Below are 20505 nucleotides of genomic sequence, written 5' to 3'. Positions count from 1 at the left end.
GCTTAATAGCTGTCTGCCATTAAGTTCCATTTGTTGTGTAATTTAGCAGATCTGAAGTGGTCCCTTTTATAAAAGGGGCCATTCACATTCGTATTCTTTAAGTCAAGATTCACATTCTTGTTTGTAATTTACAAGCTTACTAAAAAATGTGTTCCATAGCATTGTAACAAGAAGTAGAATATAAGACTGTTTGCAAATTACTACTTTCGTTTGAAATATAAATTGCAGTACTTTACATGAAATTGTAGTGGAATTAGGGGATATTTTAGTCATATAAATTTTAAATTATTTATTTTAAATGTTCATGTTAATTTTATTTTTTGACGTTACAATTAATATATTTTTAATTCACGGAATTAAAAGACTTTAAAAGTTTGGAGAAACATTCAAAAATTATCATATGGTCTGTTAGCCTAATTGAATTCAGAAAGAGTACCAAAAAATCTGGAACATCTCTTGCATTATTAATGGAAAATGACTTTGTATTTGTGGTAAATGTGGAAATTAGTATATATGTTGAGCGTCTGGTTTTTGCAAAATAGGACATATTTACACGCCTTATAGCGTCCAACCATTTGGGGTCCCTGTTTAAAGTGTATGTAGCCCAGCCCAGCGCCAGGCACGGGAACCAGCGCCTGAGCCCAATAAATGCATCTGGTTTTGAATTTCACTCTTGAGGATATTGGCATTTCTACTGAGCTGTGCATTTTCATATCACAGGGAGCAGTAAAGTTTAACTTAAAAAAGAATGTCTATGAACAATTCTTTATTCGAATACTGTTTGCTCTTTTGTGTCTTGCTTCAACCACTCAAATTTTACAGCAATTGTTAATACGGTTTCTTTTTTATATCAACACAGCTTCTGTCATTTGTTCTTGTAATTGTACACGATGAAACATTCTGGTATTTTGAGAAACTTAACGTTTTGAAGACGTGGCACAGTTTCCTATTGTTTATTACAACAATGACAAAGGCATTTGAGTTATCCGCTCCTAAGATATTTTCCCAATACGATATTTTTCTCAATTCAGCAATTTGTGTGCACCCCACACACACACACCACAATAGGGGTTTGCTCGTGTGCAATCCAACTTTGGTCATTATTCAGCTTTAGCACAAATCACAGCCGTGAGTGATTATTGGGGTTACGTTGGCGGCAGATCATTTGTGGCAGTTTGCTCTGATTAGAAAGATGCTGCATCTCAAAGGCATTTGAACTGCGCTGGGGAATGGCTGTTTCATGCCTGGAGCCGTTATTGCGCCTTGATGTTTGCCGGGTAATGCATTATAACGTCATTCTAAGGTGAAGATGGCATGACTGATTATTTCCTTCATTTGGCCGCCTCGTCAGCACAATATGTTTCGCGTAACAGCTGCAGAAAGCGCGTACGGGTTGACGCTTGGCAGTCTGTGCTTAGCGGCGCAGCGCCTGTACACGGTGCCCATCCGTTGCAGATCGGTTCGTCTTAAATTAACTGTTCAATATGTTACAGACGTGGCCTGATATACAGCGGCCCTCTCCCCATAGTTTGAACATTCTTGATATTAATGGCCCGTGATTATTGACATTTTCACTTTGGGCCGACTAAGGACAATAGACCTTAATGTGCATGTTCATTTAAAGGATCTCAAGCCTTCCAAATGGATAAATGTGTGCTGTGCATGCCTCTTCTCTGAGGCCGTAAAGAATGGCGTTACTGGAGAAGAAGAAAAATAATGACGCCAAATCACTCGAGGTAATTTTTCAACAAAAGTGACAAATGGCAACGATAATGGGAGTTCACGTCTATCGCCGCAACACTTTTATAGGTTCACAATTATCACTCGGTAAAAAAATACTCAACTAGGCATTGGCCAAAAATCTCAAATAGAGTACTTTCCTAAATAAATAAATGCATCTTTATTGTCAGTAAAAACCAAAAGACCTGCAATTGGGCAGAGGACTACAAAACACCAAGAGCCAATGCTTTCTCGGTATTTTGTGAATGCTGGCTCAAGATATCTGCTACCTATGTGTTGCTATAAGTAGCTCATATTGCCCACAGGAGGAGTGGAGATCTTGGGAACGGTTGGTGGTGGCACTGGACCATTTGGAGGGTCCTAAATAGAAATTAACATTTTATCAACGTACGTTGAAAAAGCGTTCCATGTGTTTCGCCCACGCTGTCTTAGCACTCGGTGACAACGTTGGTCACGTCGAACGATCCACGAGCGTGGACGACTGAGCAGTGCATCTGTGAGCCGCAGCATACAGAATAACTCCTTTTCTTCTTGGTTCTTTCGGTAAAGTCACGTAGAAGGGAAATAATAAAATAATAAAAATAAAACCTAATAAAATACAATGCTCACGACGTTTCGGCCACAACGCAAGCAGCCGTCCTCAGGTGAAGAACAGGTCTGTCGGAAAGACAGCGTCTGAATGTATTTTTTTACATTTTTTATGTTTTATTTTTATTATTTTATTATTTCCCTTCTATGTGACTTTACCGAAAGAACCAAGAAGATGAATCCCTGCAGTCACGAAAGCTTTAAATCGAAAAATAACTCCTCTGTTATCCGCCGTGATGTGAGGGACAAACATCAAGGATCCAGGATCCTATTATCTGTGATGTTCGCTGCGAATTTATTCCACTTGTCTGCAAAACAACCAGGAAGAATAGGGCCGCGGATAATAGGAGTTTTCATGGACCCTACAGCTTCCATAGATTATAGAAGTTGCGGGTAACTGGTTTGTAGATAAGAGGAGTTGTGTAATTGATAGAAAGAACGTAGTTTTGCCAAATGATTAACACTGAGCGTGTGTGAAGCCGGTTGAAAAGCACAAGCAGATAAAACTGTTGTTGGGTTTCCAGTTCGCTCATTTCCCACCTTTATTTAAACCAGGTGACAGCCCTTAAAGACTCAAAATGCCTGCTCTTCAAGGAGGCCTGGGTAATGGAGCACGATAATGCACATGCAAGCGAGCCATCGATACGACAGCACCACGAAACTGAGAACAAAGCTAAATCCTTGACAATTAGCGACAGTGTAGATATGTTTAAAATATACTTTAAGTCACAAAAACATACATTTTATATGTTTAGGGTAGAGTTTCCAATATCGTGTTTTTGTTGTTGCTGTGGTATAGGTATAGGGTACAAGGTAACGAGTAAACATTATTTGGGGCTGCTGCTGTTGCTGCATTGGCAGTGGGGCACAAGTATAATCAACACTTTTGTCAATAACATTGTGGCCCTAAAGGGGAAAAAACACAATCGGAGAAGTTTTGGGAAATTGTCCTTCTTCATAGCGGGAAAAAAACAGAGGCCAGAGAGAGAGAGAGCGAGCGAATAATGGGTTGTAGACTGCACCAACAAATACGATTTCCCTTCAAAACCCGAATGGATAGGGAGTCGCCTTTTAAACACAAGATAGATGCAATGTTATCCCATGCAAGAGGAACACCGTGACAAAAATATAAATTTCCAGGTTGAGTGTTCGCTCTTGGGATGTAAGATAGGGATTCTGAGGCACATATTAAATTACAAGGGGTTAAAGTCAGCATTCGTACACCAGATGGGCTTTGTGGTAACTTTTTAGTATGGTAGTTTACGCTTTAAAGATAAGCTTAAACCGATGCATAGCTGTTTGTGTTGATAATGGATCCATAGCCAGTTGTACTTTAGAGGTCACAATGATGGCCAAAGTGGTTCTTGCCTGCAACAAAGCAAAACTGAGTATCTTTAGCAAAGCCATACAAGTGGTATTCATTTGATGAAGATAGTTTTTCTAAAATCAATAGGATGAACACAAATGTATATGCGCTTCCAGAACAAGGGTACATCCAATGCACTAACAGGAGAAATATATATTCTCAGGTTTTTTCGGTAAAGTCACGTAGGTAAAACATTAAAAGTAATGAAAGTAAAATAAAACAAAACAAAAATAAAAATAAAATTCACGACGTTTCGGAGGCAACACAAGTCTCCGTCATCAGGTGGGACCGTCACAGCCAGATATATATATACGCACCATTTCTATTTGTTTTAAATGCATGTAAGGTTACATTGAATGCATATATTTACAAGTCCAAATAAGCTATGCGCGTGTCAGATTCAGTCCGATTGTAGACGGTTCATAAAACATTTCTGTAAAAACAACATGTAAATCACAGCACACGATGCCAATAGGCGGTGTCATATGAAGTGACGAAAACTATTCCGTTTTGTGAACAGTCCGTTACTCGACTCTGCACTCGCACGTTTTGCTTCGAACCATCCAAGTGTCACACTCCCGCATTCGTATGGTCGTCTGCCCTTCTAATTCCTTGTGCCTCTTAATTGAAACCCGGTACGTGGGAGTGGGTGGTAGGTGGTACAATGCAATGGCCCACATGCGAGTGGAGAGAGAGGGGCTATACACGGTATGCAGTGACAACTACGACTGACTGTCCAGCGCCGCTTTCATCGGGTCGTCTGCCCTTCTATTTCATCGATCCTCTTCAGGAGTTAACTGAAACCCGGTGGAGGCAGCGGGGGTCAGGGGGCAGCTGGTGCAATGCATTGGCACCGCATTGTCCCGCTACGCGAGAGGGGAGAGAGAAGGGCAAGGCGCCGGGGCGACGACAATGACCGAGCGGGTCGGTGATCTTTTTGTCATTGCTGCTGCTTTGTCCTTAACAGGTGCGCGCGGCTGTTGAGCCTGGCGCTGTGATGCCCCAGCGGCGGGCGTTGCTGCCTCCCGGGTGCCAGAGGACGCGCCGCTGAGAGCGCTGTTTGGCGATAGCGGGGTGCTCCGGCCGGCCGGCGGCGTGGGGTGGGCGGGGAGCGGAGGCGGCGGGGGGGGGCGGCGGCCGCGGCGGCGGCGGGAGGAGGAGGAGGAGGGGGGGGGGCCGCCCTTCGAGACCCAAGACGGTGCGCGGGATGGCGTACAGCCGGGCTGAGCTGGGCGCCGTACAGGCGGGCGACGGCGAGGTGGAGGTGGACGAGTACAGCTCCAACCCGACGCAGGCGTTCACCTACTACAACATCAACCAGAGCCGCTTCCAGCCCCCCAACGTGCACATGTGAGCGACGCGCGCCGCACACGCACGCACCTCCATCTTCGCCGATGCCATCAGAAAGCCATGCAAAAACGATGGGTGTTTTGCAGCATATTGAGGACTTTTTAGATGCCCTCTTGACTGACGTTGCTCAGTTCCCTTCATCTGATCGACATATGGTGCAGAAAAAGTTCAACATGCATACATCTGGTTTTGGGCGCCACGTTAACTACCTCGCCTGGTATACAGGAGGTTGTGGGTTCGATCCCGACACCTGTATATTTGGAGTTTGCATTTTCTCCCTGTGGTCGCGGGGATTTTTCTCCGGCTCAACCGGTTTTTCCCTCCACATTTAGAAACATGTGTTTAGAGTATTTAGCTGCTATACATTTCCACGTGATAAGCCACTTCGTTGAGATGTCATTTTGTGGCCAGGTTGCTTCTGAATAAAGAGCGATATAGCTCATTGGGCCTTACGTGGTAAAAGGTAAATGTGTTAGTTTAGTTTAAGGTTGATACCATGTGTTGTTCAGTATATGATGTTTGACATTTCGCTTCCACATGCTGGGAGCTTTTTCAAAACATCGATGCTGAACGGCACTCGATGTGGTACGACCCGGGAACCACATCCGAGGACGATACCGCACGACCGCTGAAACCTACGCAGCACTATTCCATCTACAGGCTGTGGCCAGGTGCATCAAAATCAAATTGTTAATGCTCTCGCTTCTCTCTCTACATCACAATCTGTTTGCCAGCACTCTCTCGTGTTTGCCCCGGAAGTCCATATGCAGAACTCGGGACCTCTTGTTTTATGCTTTAGAAATCCCCATTTCCCTCCTGGCCATCCCATCCAACTTAATCATTCATTCTTTATAAAGAAATCTTTTCAGACACTTTAATCCTTTTCAACTGGCCCATTGTCTCTCTCTCTCCTTGTCACTCCTTCCTGTTTACCACCGTGCTCAGAATAGCTTTTAAAGCAGCCTTTTTTTTTAAAGTCCCCAAGATTCTTATCTTGAGTTACACAAGGGTGTTGGCAGCTGGCTTCCAGGCTGTATTTTATTCTGATTAACCACATTAGCATTTGATTTTGTCTTGGAACAAGTATGTCTATATCTAGCGCATTTCAGAGCTGAAACAGCAAAGCCATATGAAGTCCATTGCGTTTCAAATGTAATTCAAATGTATATTCGAACCGCACTTTTTGTCTTTTCATTATATGTATATATATATTTACGACTCATGATTCTCTACCACAGCGTGCGATCAGTGTAGAACAGTGTTGCTGTGTTTGCGCTGAATGGGGCTCACACCTTTTTTTGGAGAGCTGGTCTTCTTCTCAAGAACGTTCAGCGACTTCAGCAGGATTTGCTTAATGGGACCGACTCTGCTGATGAGCCACTGGAGGTCGAAACCGGCCCAGAGCTTTCCCGCTTAAAACAAATGCTGCCGAAAAACATTTGTCCAGAAGGCCAACAGGCTGGTGGTCAAAAATGCATGTAATGAGATGTTGGCAGACATTACTGCCTGTCTGTTCATTATACTTTGCTAATGGACTTCCTCTCCGTTTACTCTATATCCGTCACACATTTTGGTACGTTCACTGAAATGTATTGGGGTGTTAATCTTAACATAACAAATTTTAACGTATTTTTTTTAAAGATTTAGCCATGTAGTTTGATTTAAAAAAATATATATCTCCGAATTTTCTTGTTAACATTTTACTGGTGCGGTGTTTTTCCCTGGTCCAAGATTGCCTGCTTTGTTTATTTTTTACCACTTATTTTAACATTTCCTGTTGGCACAGTTGTGTACACTGCATGTTTTCACAGATCTGTGTTGGAAAAGGCACATGCTGTCTCGATGGGCTGTCTGAGTTACAAATAAAGGTTTTCATTCATTCGTATTTATCGCCAGATCTACCGAAGAAATATGTAGAAATATTCTGGGGATTTAGGAAGATGTGTATTGCCAGCCATTTTATGACATTAATTCTTCGTCAGAACAAGCAAGCACCTATTATTATGTCCAAATACAGACTGCTATATAAGGCTAAATATAAAAGGCAGCGGCATAGTTATCTGGCATGCAGGCGGCACAACTTTCCCCCAAGTCAAGTCCCACAGGCCAGAGGGGCCCAGGCCTGGGCCAGACTACAAAGTGGGATGGAAATAAACTTAACTGAACCATTTTTATTTAACAAGTAGGGCCCACTGAGCTATATAGCTCTTTTCCAGAAGTGACCTGGCCACAAATTATAGCTCAACAAAGTGGCTTTTCACGTGGAAATTTATAGCAGCCAAATACTCTAAAAGCATGTTTCTAAATGTGGAGAGAAAAAACCCCGCGACCACGGGGACAACATGCAAACTCCAAAAATACAGCAGGGGTCGGGTTCGAACCCACGACCTCCTCAATTCCAGGCGAGATAGTTAACATCTCACCACTGTGGTGACCTAATAGGACAGGGGGAAAGGGCCCCCATTTCATTCCCTGCATCAGGGCCCGTGCCAACCACGCTACGCTACTGCCATAAAAGGGGGCTTGTATTTTGCTCGCACACATTCGTTGTACAGACCCAGAAGTGGAAATTGTGTGATCCTACGCCAGGGAAGCAGTGTATCTGCCCCCCTGGCGTAGGATTATTCCTTTGTCAAATGTGGTTAGTGGAGGTGTTGCTGGAGCTTGTACGGGGGGGGGGGGGGGGATGCATTTGAGCGCTTTATTTATGCTAGATTGAAGGTAAAAGAGCGGTCCCGTAACTTCTTGGTCGCACCACTGCTGCCAGAAGGGCCTCCACTAGAGCAACCTCTGGAGAGAGCCCCTTTGAAGGATACATATTTGGGCTACTTTCTACATGCTGGCCAGACGTCTTGGAAAAGGTGGGAGCACCTGCCCGTTACCCAATCACGCGCGACCTGCTTGATCTATCGACTAATCGTGGCATTACCCATTTATACTGCTCGGGGTGGGGCGGGGGGGTCTATTTAAGGAACTTGCCCAATGTTCAAACTGCCAGGACATATATACAACGAATATTATGTCTAAGTAAAAACAGTTCATGCCATCTGTGTAACATTTCTGAATGCTATCTTACAGCTTCTACCATTCCCATATTGGTGTTTTGTAGAGGTCTTATGTATAAGTATGTCCTTTGGGATTTCTGGGGATTCAATAATGACTTGTGTCAAAACATCAATGTTTTTGTACGAGGAATATTGTGAATGCAAGTGTTGTTGCATAATAATGAATAAGATTCATGGCTTGGGTATTGCCATTTGTTTAGATATTGGCTGTTTGCTAATCCGTTAAGACTACTGCTGCATGTGTGACGCGTCCGATCCCAATTTTCTTTTTTGGCCGCTTCTATTGCTCTGCGAGGTTGTTGTTGTCAACCGTTATATTTTCATGCCATTGATGCCAGAAAACCCTGCACAAAATAATAATTGTAATAAAAAAAACAGCGTGACAATTTACAGCATAGGGGATAAACATACATTTGTCATGCCACATTCTTTGCAAGTCCCAGACAAATGAGCTTTGAGGTTTCCGCAATAACAACTCCAAGAGCGGAATTTAATCAAGGTGAATGAAGAAACATGTATTTCTTCTTAATTTCCACGTTTGCTTAAAAATCGCAGAGCTGTTTGGTTTAATGAAGATTGATTGGGTGCAGTTTCTGTATGTCCATCTCATTACAGTTCAGAGCGCAAGTCACTTCCTTTGGCAATACCGACTTGTTTGGTCTGTGCACAGCAAGCACTGCTGGGACTACCTGCCATTACTCACACAGAATATGGAATAGAGTTTTACAAAAGTTACAACCGGCAAAAAAAAAAAAATCAACTCGCGTCTGTTTTGTCAGTTGTGATTTAATTACTACATTAAATACCTTTTACTTGATTGAAATAATCCATCGCTTTTAAGTTGGCATTGAGCGAGTACGGATTTTGAATGACTGAAAATTTGTGATGTGTTAACTGTGCAAGATGCCAATGTGAGTGCTGTACCCGTTAATTAATTTGTCCTTCCGTAACCTCAAGCCATTTGCAGTTTTCACGATTGTCATTCAGGTTCCCCGGTTGCATGCGTAGCTCGAAACCCAATTGCACCACTCAGCCTTTAACGCACCTAGACTCAATTACTTTTCTGTCAACACGTTGATATTAAATACGGCATATGGTACTTTTTTTTTTGCAACGTTTGAAAAATGTAACATCCCATTGGTCCTAGTCAAGCATATATATATTTGCAAGGGAAGTAAAGAATTTTTATTCTGCGTACATTTCATTTTTTTTCATAAAGTGTGCTCGCTGGTTGATTCCTGGAGGACGGCACTTCTTTCTTCTCGTGGGTTGTAATTTCGCGCTGCAAGTGATGTTCGCACCCTCCAGAGTCCATGCAGTTTGGACTTTCATTTATATACTTTCAAGTGGCGGTCGCGCACCCGCGATCAGAAGCGTTGCGACAATTTGAATGCAGCACGCGAACCGGAGAGTTTGCGGCAAACCTCCCAAACGTTTGGCAGGGATGTGTTCGTGCTGCCGCTAAACAAGCGGCATTGCCCCTTCCCCACCATGCATCCGCGGAGCTCTCGTAAAATGTTGGGCTTTGCCCCCCCCCACCCCCGGATGAGGCCAGCTCTCCACGTGTCAAGTGTATAATTTGCGCGTAAAAATGCACCGCTAAAGCATTTTGATGTATTCGAATTCTGCCTGCGCTGGCAGTGTACGGGGCGGGTGAGGCATAATTCTGCAGTCTTGGTTGGCGGCGCGGTAACAGATGGCACTGATTAGGCGAATTTGGATTTTTTTTATCTGCAGGATGTTATGACTGCAGCAGCAGCAAAACGCTTTGCAAGGGTCTTCTTGTGCAGGAGCACAGAGCAAAGCCAAAGGTTCCACGGACAATATCGAGTAAATGTTTTAGGCTTTATTGGCTGCACCGTTATTGCTATCGTCATCTGTAATAATGTTTAACTGTATGCAAATAACATTTTATAGTAATCAACGGAATCGTGCAACGCGCCAGCATATGCACCCTGTGTAAGCATGACATGTACATCGTTGTTCGTATTCTTTACCTATGTGCAGTAGTTCTGTTGGCAGTTGCATAAAGCGAACATTTTTTTTATTGTTATCGTCTATAATGTTGAACCGTTATGCATAAAATGTCACCATAATTCACGTGAAATAACACACCTATATTCACAATTTACATGCCGTGTAACAGGCATATTTGGTCGCCTATGTATTTGTGTTGGTGTTTTGGCTGAGAATAATACAACATGAGTAACTGGGATTGTAGCGGAGTACCCTAACCCATTCTACCTCTGCTCAAACACAGTTTACACAAACGTGCACACTAGAAATAAAACTAGAAAAGTGTACTATTCCCTTTATAAGTCGATTCCCGAGACTCGAAGACAACACCGGTCACTCCTGCACCCAGGTCACTTTGTTAAACAAATGAAACATAAAAGAAGGACTGAATATTTTCGGGTTTGCCGGTAGATTGGGGTATGCCTAGCAGTCAAGACGTGACTCAAAGCCACAGCCATTGCTAGAGCTCACTGGATGTGGTCTAACTGGGTGTGGAAATATTTTCTGGCTCGCTCACCTTCATGGATACGTTAACTTATAGACAATGTTGTTTGTTGTCGTTAGGGTGGCTTGGCACTGAGGGCCATGGACCCATTAGGAGAGAACAGAGGCCTCTTGGGGCCTACAGATGGACATAACCAAAACTAAACTAGCACCCTGCCATCATTTTGTTGTTGGCTAATGACAGTCCAATTCCACTTAGGCTTAGGTGGAGTTTTTCCAGATCTTTATTTAGACTGGATGAATCTGATCAGCTATGACGCTCTTTTTCACAGATGTGCAGTCGCTGCAATTGCTTTAACCCGTGGTGCTAAGATAGCCCATGGCCTGCGTTCGATTCTTGGCCATGGCCAACGTCGAATGAGATTTGAACCGGTCGCTGGCCCCTCAATCAGCGTGAACCAGCGTGCTCTAAACGAGGTCGTACAATCCCCACGAGTGACACTGCGTGAGCGAGGCCTTCGTTCAGCTACAGTGGTTAGCACGCTGAGTTTTGAATGGTCGAACAGTCATATCTTTAGAACTCCTATTGGCGCGATTGGCTATGTACGGCGCGAAAGAACTTGAACATAATAACTCAACTTTTAATTTTACCAGGTAAGGCCCACTGAACTATATAGCTCAGTTGGCCTTACCTGGTTTGGACAAGTATGCAGGATAGACAACAGGAAAATTAAAAGTGTGTTATTCATAAAAAATTAACCCGTAAAAACAAAGTTTTTCACTATAAATCCTTTATATGTGTGGCGGCTAGAGTCCTCTCGTCCTCTGGCTTGAGATGGCTGCCACCTATGGGTCAGATGATTGCCTGCCACCATTAAGCAATTGGTAATTAAATATAATTTATTTTTTCCTAAAAAAATGTAAAATTTTGGGAAAAAAAATTCACGAAAATAAATTGTCACGCACAACGAGTCTGTGTGCAAAATGTCAGCTCGATTGGATCACGGGAAGTGGGTTAAAAAACGACCGAAAGATTTGCACGGTCGTAAGCGCGCAAGCAAGCAAGTGAACTTAATATAAAGGATTTAAAAATGGAAGGAACTGGAATGAGAGGAATTGCTTGACGACGACATAAGAGATTGGTGCCTGGAAGATGTGGCACTACTTGAGCGTTTTGGCACAAGACGGAGGAAAATGGAAACAAATGATGAAATGTGCATGTACGTATTTTGAAATTATTTTGAACCGTACATAGCCAACCGTGCTAATCGGAGGTGTGGGCGAAGGACAACAAAACTAAACACAACAAGGAGTACTTGTGGACACCTACGGGCCATCTGCCCATGGATCGTGATGATCATGATCCCACCTCGGCTCGAGATGTTCTGTGGATCTCTTAAAACAAACCTTCGCCGCTTTCGATGGCGCCGATTTATTTTGCTGCCGTTGTCGTCACCATGGCGTGTGGGCGCTGCCGCTGGGCTGTCTCTTTGAATTTTTCTCTTGTGCCCCCCCTCCACCCTCGGGGGGTGGAAGTGGGGGGGACAGCGAGGATTTGTGGCTCGGTTAGCAAAGTTTGCATACGGTAATTGCTTCATCTCTCATTGTACTGTGGCAAGGTAGCGTTAACCCGTTTCTTTTTGCCCGCAGTGTTCCTCGAAGCGAGAACGTGGCAGGGTAAGGGTCTCCCGAGCTCTGCGGTCGTCGGCGTCACGCAGTTTAGCTCCGTCGCATTCGGGGGTGGATTAGACTTGGGGAGGGCTCCTTCCTTCTCCCCACCCCCGCCTTGCCCCCCCCCCCTCCTACAGCTGATTCTCAGCTCCCCTTCTAAGTTATTGTAGTCAAGTCAAACTCTATTGGTTCCTAGTTGTAATAAGCACTCGCACACACCGACTCGACCTGCTGCGGTATCCTTACCGCTGATTTTGCGAGCTTCATTCGTGATGAACAAACTGCCTGCATTTGTAGTAGTAGGTTTTTACCCTTTAAACTGGTACAAAACTGACACCTTTATACAAGGCATCATGTTTGCAATAACCGCAACACAAGCAGTCAAAATGCAAACGAAAACTTTAAGGACAGTGCATATTATTACCATTATCAGAGTTGTTTCTTTTTGTTTGCATTTTGACTGCTTGTGTTGCGGTTATTGCAAACATGATGCCTTGTATAAAGGTGTCAGTTTTGTACCAGTTTAAAGGGTAAAAACCTACTACTATATTTTGCCACTGGTAAAGGAGGTCTCATAGTGCCTGCATTTGGTTTAACACATAATGTGTTTTCACAACCAATATCCATAATAGAGTTTTTTGTGGGTTAGATTGTTTAAATATAAATGTGTTGTTAAACCCGCCACCACCCGACACAGACAATTAGTAAGGTTTGCCACATAAACAAAACATGTTCATTACTAGTCCAACACACCGGTGTGTTGGAGAGTAGACCCACAACATTTACAAATTCGAGTGCGACGTTTCTCCGGTAATTACAACTAACGTCATCAGAATTGTGGAGAAATCCCCCTGTCTCGTTCTTAGTTGGAGGGCGCTGCAGAAAATGGCGGAAAAAAAAAGATCGTACAATTAAACGATGGGTGTTTGGCAACCTCTCCTCATGTACATAGAGGGGGGTGAGGGCTAGTTCAGAATGTGCGAGAGACAAAGAGCAGATCTTATCGTTACTCAATACGATTAGCGTTTACAAATTTTGTTTAAAGATCTCGTTACAAGTGGCTGTTATGTCCCCCTGAGTTTTTGCATGCCCCTTGTCCCCCCCACCCCCGCCCCCGCTCTAAGCGAGGGCTTGCTAATCTGCGATGCATGCGGCGTCTGGCTCGTCGAACAATTGTGGGAAATTATCGCGAGGAAACCTTTCTCCCCGAGGAGCGTGGCACCACATCGAAGGCTTTTTCTTCCCACTGAGTGGCTTTGACCTTTTCTCAGACCTCGGCTTGCCACCGTGCGGTGCAGGAGCCAGGGTTTCTGGTCCGAAAATCAAGTTCGATTGAGCGGTGTGCGCCAGACGGCAGCCGGGGCCAGCGCTAACTGCCCGCGTGTGGGCTCGGCAGGGTCATGACCCTGCCATGCGACAGACTTCTGGTTATTTGTACGCTGATTGGATTTCGCTTCAATGATTGCACCAACAATTGTTGACTTCCCTTTTGTTGTGTACGTAGATATATATTTTTGAGGTGGAGGGATTTTTTTTATATCACCAATTATGTCCCCTTTGCACTGGTGGTGTCAAGGCGTGAAGTGGAGATGTTGTTTTTTTTTGGCGTGCAAAGCAGAGCATCGCAAAACGTGGAGAGGACTAATCCTGGACAGGAAACAATTGCAGTTTTGCTTGCCTCTATAAAATACGTATATTTCTGATGCCAGTCAATTGCCGTGCACGTTGGGACCAGCCGAATAGAGATGAGTAGAAAAAAAAAAGAAATTCACGTGAGCGTATGGCAAGTAGTCGTACATTATACTTCCTGGTTTAAGTTTGTGAGCCATGTGTTAGCTTCACTAGTCGCACGGCAAATGCTGTCCAGCCCACCAAATGAGAGGGCGTCAACTCAGAATCACAATATCTGTTTATGCTGGAGGAGGAATCTGATGGGCTATAAAGCTCTTTTTCACAGATGCGCAGTAGGGGCACGGGGCCAGAACGATACAACAGCAAACAATAAGTATATATAATAAGTATATAAAGCTATACAAATTCCTTTAAAATATATATATAAAACTAAACATTTTTTGATCTTACCAGGAAAAGGCCACTGAGCTATTCACTTATTGTTCAGAAGCGACCTGGTCGCAAATAATAGCTGAACACACAGTGGCTTATCGTGAGGAAATGTATCGCAGCAAAATAATCGAAATAATCTAAATGCATCTTCTTGGTTCTTTCGGTAAAGTCACGTAGAAGGGAAATAATATAATGATAAAAATTAAACATAATTAAATAAAAATTATCACCACGTTTCAGCCACAACGCAAGCAGCCGTCCTCAGGTGAAGAAGCAGAGCTGTCGGAAAGACAGCGTCCCAATGAACTACGCTGAACTACGCTGTCTTTCCGACAGCTCTGTTTCTTCACCCGAGGGACGGCTGCTTGTGTTGTGGCCAGAACGTCGTGAGAATTTTTATTTTAATACGTTTTATTTTTATTATTTTATTATTTGCCTTCTACGTGACTTTACCGAAAAAACCAAGAAGATGAATCCCTGCAGTCACGAAAGCTTTAAATCGAAATTTAATCTAAATGCAGTTGCTGCCGATGTGGTCCATGGTTTGGGTCGGGTGGGTGCAGCCACTGCGATGTGGAAGGAGGTGTGCGCGGCTGCGACCGGTCACTGAATCGCGGTTGGTGGAACGCTTTCTTGGCAGATCAAAGCCATGGGGCGACTGAGCCGAGGCCGTCGTCGTCATCTTGCTACCACACACGAGGATCTGTTGTAATAATATTACGCGAGAGAATTAGCGGGCTCAAACAGAGGGTCATCGTTCAGGCGGAACTTTCTTAACACGTTCGAAGATGTTGGCGATCGTTAGCACAATCGTGAGCTGCCTTTTTTGTTACCTACTCGGGTTATCGTATGTCATTCAATTAGCACCGTAATTCGGATTCAAATTATTTCTCCACCTTCCTCGATAACGGAGAACCGCTCATTAAATAATGCGGTGTCAAACGTACCCGAACGAGAGGCGGCTTTTCCCACCTACGCTGGGATGGAGATATGGTGCATTCACAGTTACCGTTGACTCCTTTGCCATAAATCATTCGTATGATTGCTGCAAACAATAGGTAGCCAACTGCCTTAACATTTAACATCCCCGTACATAGTATTAAGATGATTTAGAAATTTCGACCGAGGGTTGCCTTTTTGTGAAACTGCTCACAGGGAATCTCATGAATACTGCCTTCGATTTAAAGCTTTCGTGACTGCAGGGATTCATTTTCTTGGTTCTTTCGGTAAAGTCATGTAGAATGGAAATAATAAAATAATAAAAATATAACGTCGTGAGAATTATTTAATAATGTTTTATCTTTATTATTTTATTATTTACATTCTACGTGACTTTACCGAAAGAACCAAGAAGATGAATACTGCCTTCGTTGCGCTTAAATGCGTGGATTACAGCCCATGCTACCAGCCCTGCTGGCTTTGTAATATTATTATTACCACGTGATTTCTGCTCGTATTTCCGATAGTGACTATGGTGTGCAAAACACGGGCTCTTAATTCATCGATCGGAAGTATCCCAAAGGGTTGGTACAGCCAGCGTTTTTTAAAATACACAAACAAAGGAAATTCCGCTTGGTGAATGTGTTAAAGGCAACACACACACACACAAAACTACGGAGGCATGTATAGTTCATCACCAGCCTGTGACAGTTTCCATTACAGAGACAAAGAGTGTTCCAATGATGCTCTCGGAAAATTCATTTGTTCGACCCCAGTAATTTTACATAATTAGTCACGTACGGATGACTGACCTACACGCCGCCGTCGGAACAATGAAACCTGCCGGTCCATTTTACACCCCCCCCCACCTCCTTCCTCACCTTCTCCCTTGCTTGTTCCTGGCCACAATTAGATTTTTTTACGACTAAGTATCCCTTTTGCTTTCAGACATCCGAAGGAACGCGTGCGCGGTAAAAACATTTGTTGCAAATATTTGCATTGCATTAAACGAGTCGTAAAAGAGGTGTTGTTTATGTGGCTCCACGAATTAATGGGAGAAACCTGTGCAAGAATTTATTTTTTCATGCAGAAATAGTGTTTCTTCGTAATGCACAACATTTTTATTGCTATTTAAAGTTGTTTGTAATTTTCTTCTCAAATTTACACCGTTTGCCGCGCTGTAAATTGCACGTTACATATCACCGAACTGCGTGTGTTAGCACGTTTATTCCGTTGTTGTTTAGTATGGATTTTATACTTTGTACGCTCGCATCTGCATTTACTTTTTCCCCCCCCGCATGCGGTATCTTTCAGACCTCTCGCAAACACATATCTCTTCATCTCGACGAGTTCTCTCCTGGCCTAAATAAAGTTTACAGACTCCGCACGTACCTGTCTTTAGCCCGTGTACGTTTAAGAACAAGAGGGTTTATCTTTCTCTCTCTCAATGCAATACCAAGCCTACATATCGCCCCACACTCCTGTGCACACCGTTTCAATCTGTGCTCCATTTTTTTGTTTTCGTAATCTATCTTCAAACTGTTAAGCAAGTGGGCTTGGGGCAGGACACGTCGCTGTGAGGGATGATGCTCAATGCTCAAAAGTAACGTGGGAGTCGTAGCCAACGGAGGGGAATGTATATGTATATTGAACTTCTTTCAGGATACATGTATAGATGTTGAAATTTCTTTCTCAGCGTACGTAGCCAACCGCGCTAATTGGAGGTGCGAGGGAAGGACAACAAAACTAAACACAAAAAACAGTTCTTAAGAAATGAGTTTTCAATCTAGATTTAAAATCGCAAAGCTCCAGTGGCTTCCTAACATCGGAAGAGGGTTCCAGACGGCCGCAGAACCGCATCTGAAAGCGCGCGATGCGGTGACCATCTTTGTTCGATGGCCAGCCAAAAGTTGCCGTGAGGATGACCGGAGTTTGTGTGACGGCTTATGCTTGACGATACCAGGTTCGTGTGCCGGTGCGAGGCGGATTGTTACATTGCAGCGTAGTGACGGATAGTGACGGCTTTGAGGCATTTATCCAGCAGTGGATAGATTGTGCCTGCTGCTGCTGATGACGATGGCGATGTCTACCTAAATGTATGCCTCACAGAGTTGAGCAGCGGCAGGGGAGAAGGCGGGGGTGGGCTGTGGGGCAGGGTGGTTGGAGGAACCTAATTTGTAATGGCAGGTGTGTTTAAAGTTTAGAAAAAGCTGGAGGGATTCCGCGTGTAATTTGAAACACGGCGCGAGGCAAGTCGCTGCACACGCGGACGCGGGAAATGTAGTGTGTGGTGCATGGCCCTCACCTGGCCCCGTCGCTGAGATTTATTGGAAGGATTTTCCGAGATTGTAAAGCAAGGAGAGATACGGCTCAAGCTTCCTCCTCTGTCGAGTCAAAGTCCGAAAGTTTTTTCACCTTCTCCTCGGGATCGTTTTGTAATAACAGGCGAGCGGTTGAACATTCTTGGTCGGTGCCTTTTTTTTTGTGCGGTTAAGTACACGGATCTCTTTTTTTTGTTCGGGCCGCTTTTTTTTTTTAAACCCCCGATACTTTTTCACTGAACAGTCAAAAGAGCATGACTCAAGTCTATTTGCGAAATGAAAATAGTTGCAGCAGTTTCATTCGGCATTACACTTGGCCTGACGAGTGCACGTCTTGGGGCCCCTTTTTTATTCATGGAAAGCGATCCTTTTTTCCTTGTGCACAGCTTAGTACAAACGTTTAAATAGTAATAAAAGAATTGCACTCACAATCGCCATCAAAAAAATAACTGCTGCTCTCTCTAAACAAAAGCAACATGAAGGGTCCAGCGTGGCCGGCCTCTCTGCTCGTTTCATATCCCGCCCGATCTCGTCGCGGCCACATTTTTTTGCTCGTTAATAAATAAGCGTAAATAAATAATGAAGCTCAAATAAATCAAAACCCGCGTCTATTTCACAACCGACCTATTAGCTCCTGCTCGCCCGTCGTCCTTTGAAGCCCGCTTCTCTTCTCCGCCGCCGCGTTTTAACGAAGGGCCCCTCCCGATGTCTGTAATTATTATGTCTTGCCCCCCCCCTCCGTCTCCGCTTCCCCCATCCCCGTCTGCCAGGGTGGACCCGATCCCGTTTGACACGCCCAAGCCCCCGGGCCACACGCGCTTCGTGTGCGTCTCCGACACCCACTCGCGCACCGACGGCCTGCAGATGCCGTACGGCGACGTCCTCCTGCACGCGGGTGACTTCACCGAGCTCGGCCTGCCCAGCGAGCTGCGCAAATTCAACGAGTGGCTCGGTGAGTGCCTCTACCCTGACGGTCCGGCAACAGAGGAGGGGGGGGGGGGGTGCCCCTTGCCGACGCCGCTGCTGGGGACGACGGCCTCTCCTCTGCGCCATTGTCGGTCGTGCGACTCGTTTTGACCGTACTTCGCCTAATTCGCTCGCGGTCCTATAGAAGGATGGGACGCGCCACTCCACTGCTGGATGAAGGGCTCCTGCACGCGCCGTGATGGTCGTAGGTCACCAACCCGCTCCGGCCAGCGTGTTTAGTGCGGGTTTGGCGTAAAAGGGGGTCGTAGGCCCGGGACCGGTTCGGCACTGGCGATAGCCGTGGCCACTGCGCCACTACCCCACCCCAACCATCTTAGCCGTGTACACAATCCATGCGCTGCCCCATTGGAACAGGTGCAATGTGTGGCAGAGGCCAGTGATGCCACGTCGCTGAGACCCCTGGGAAGCGAGTGGGCGTGGCCCATGTCCCCATGTCATTCTCATCAGGGTCGGCCTCCGAAAATGACTTTAGATGAGCATGGCCTAACCTGATACTTGCCTACATTCACCTTAAACCATTGGTGGGGGGGGGGGGGAGATGGTGGGATGTAAAAATGCAGTGTTTACTGCGTTAAAACGATGGATTCTCGTGCGAATGTGAGACGGGAGGCAATCGCTCGTGCCGGCGGGAGAGCGCGACGAGACGCACGCCGGATGGGTGAGAAATTCCCTCGTGGTCTGGGACTCCTTTCCCCCAGCAATTCCTGCTGCTAACTCCCTGCCCCGGCTCAAGTCCATATCCAAGACCTTTCCTTTTGTTTTCTCTACCCATGGCTGATTGCCCTCTCTTGAAAAATAACAAAGCGAAAAAACAACCCCGATATTTCTGTAGGAAGTCTTCAGATGTGGTTCACATTTCCATGCTACATTATATTAATCCCAATCGCATGGGACTGATACGTCTCATTTACGCGAGCGACCTGGGTCACCGAAATGACAACATCCAAAAACAAATAGGATGATGTGCAGCAACGAAGAAAGATAAATCGGTACAAAAACAACCATGCAACACGCCCGGTTACCTGTTCCCAACAACTGGTCTCGCGTAGCAAATAAGAGGCAGCTCCTGGGGGGGGGGGGGGGGGGACACGCAGAACTTCGTTAGCTCATTGGCTGACTTGTGACCGTCGTTTGCCGTTGCGCAATTGCTTGCAGCACCGCATTGTTGTCGCGGCTGGGCGTTTACGAGCGGCAACGGCATCAAAACCTCCACTCCGCAGAGTGCGCGGCTGCGGCAGAGCGGCAACCGGCTCTGCGTGGCCGCCCGCCGGCGGACGTGCGATCGCAAGTCGCAACTCTGTGAGCCAACGGGAGGATTCAGCGGAATAGGCCGATGGTGTGTAGGGGCGCCGCGGTGGCGAGATGTTAACCGTCTCGCCTGGCATGCAGGAGGTCGTGGGTTCGGTCCAGATCCTGACACCTGCTGTATATTTGGAGTTTGCATGTCTCTCTCCTTGTGGTCGCGTGGGTTTTTCTCCAGGTCATCTGGTTTCTCGCTCCAGAAATGTGCGTTTAGAATTTTTGGCTACTATAAATGCACTTTGTTCACTTATCATTTGTGCTATATAGCTTAGTGGGCCTTACCTGGTAAAATAAAAAAAATTGTTTGTTAATGGTTAGTGGTTAGGTTTTCCCATCCGTGAACCATAGCAAAGGACAGTACAAGGGCCCAAAGTGGCGTTGCGAACGAGTTACAGCGGTCAGGATTGGCGACTTGGGTGCGGTGCGCTTTCATCGTTGCGGATTGTGACCTGATCACGACTTTGTTATTCGTCATCATCGTCAGCCATGGTCAATCCGCTGCTGAATGAAGGCCTACTCAAGCCGTCACAATCGCTCGCAGTCCTCCGGTGTAATAATCCAACCGGTGGCCACACACGAGCCGATTTAACTTCGTAATGAGGATTTTGATAATTAAATTTGGCGATATTGTTGGCTTGATTTATATATATAT

At 45.2% G+C, this 20505-nt stretch overlaps 1 protein-coding gene across 1 annotated transcript in view; it reads left to right on the top strand.

Moving 5' to 3' along the window:
- The first annotated feature begins 4887 nt into the window (after positions 1 to 4887).
- LOC144723011 (metallophosphoesterase MPPED2) overlaps positions 4888 to 20505 on the top strand; it is a 56525-nt gene continuing 40907 nt past the window's right edge. Inside the window, exons 1-2 of the mRNA XM_078601511.1 lie at positions 4888 to 5044; positions 18335 to 18516. Of these exons, the coding sequence (XP_078457637.1) occupies positions 4902 to 5044; positions 18335 to 18516 (325 nt within the window). The 5' untranslated portion in view covers positions 4888 to 4901. The remainder of the gene's footprint in view (positions 5045 to 18334; positions 18517 to 20505) is intronic.

Source organism: Lampetra planeri, chromosome 16 (genome assembly GCF_965212315.1).
Source record: "Lampetra planeri chromosome 16, kcLamPlan1.2.h2, whole genome shotgun sequence".
In the NCBI taxonomy this organism is placed as follows: Eukaryota; Metazoa; Chordata; class Hyperoartia; order Petromyzontiformes; family Petromyzontidae; genus Lampetra; species Lampetra planeri.
This window is presented reverse-complemented; position numbering and strand designations above follow the sequence as displayed.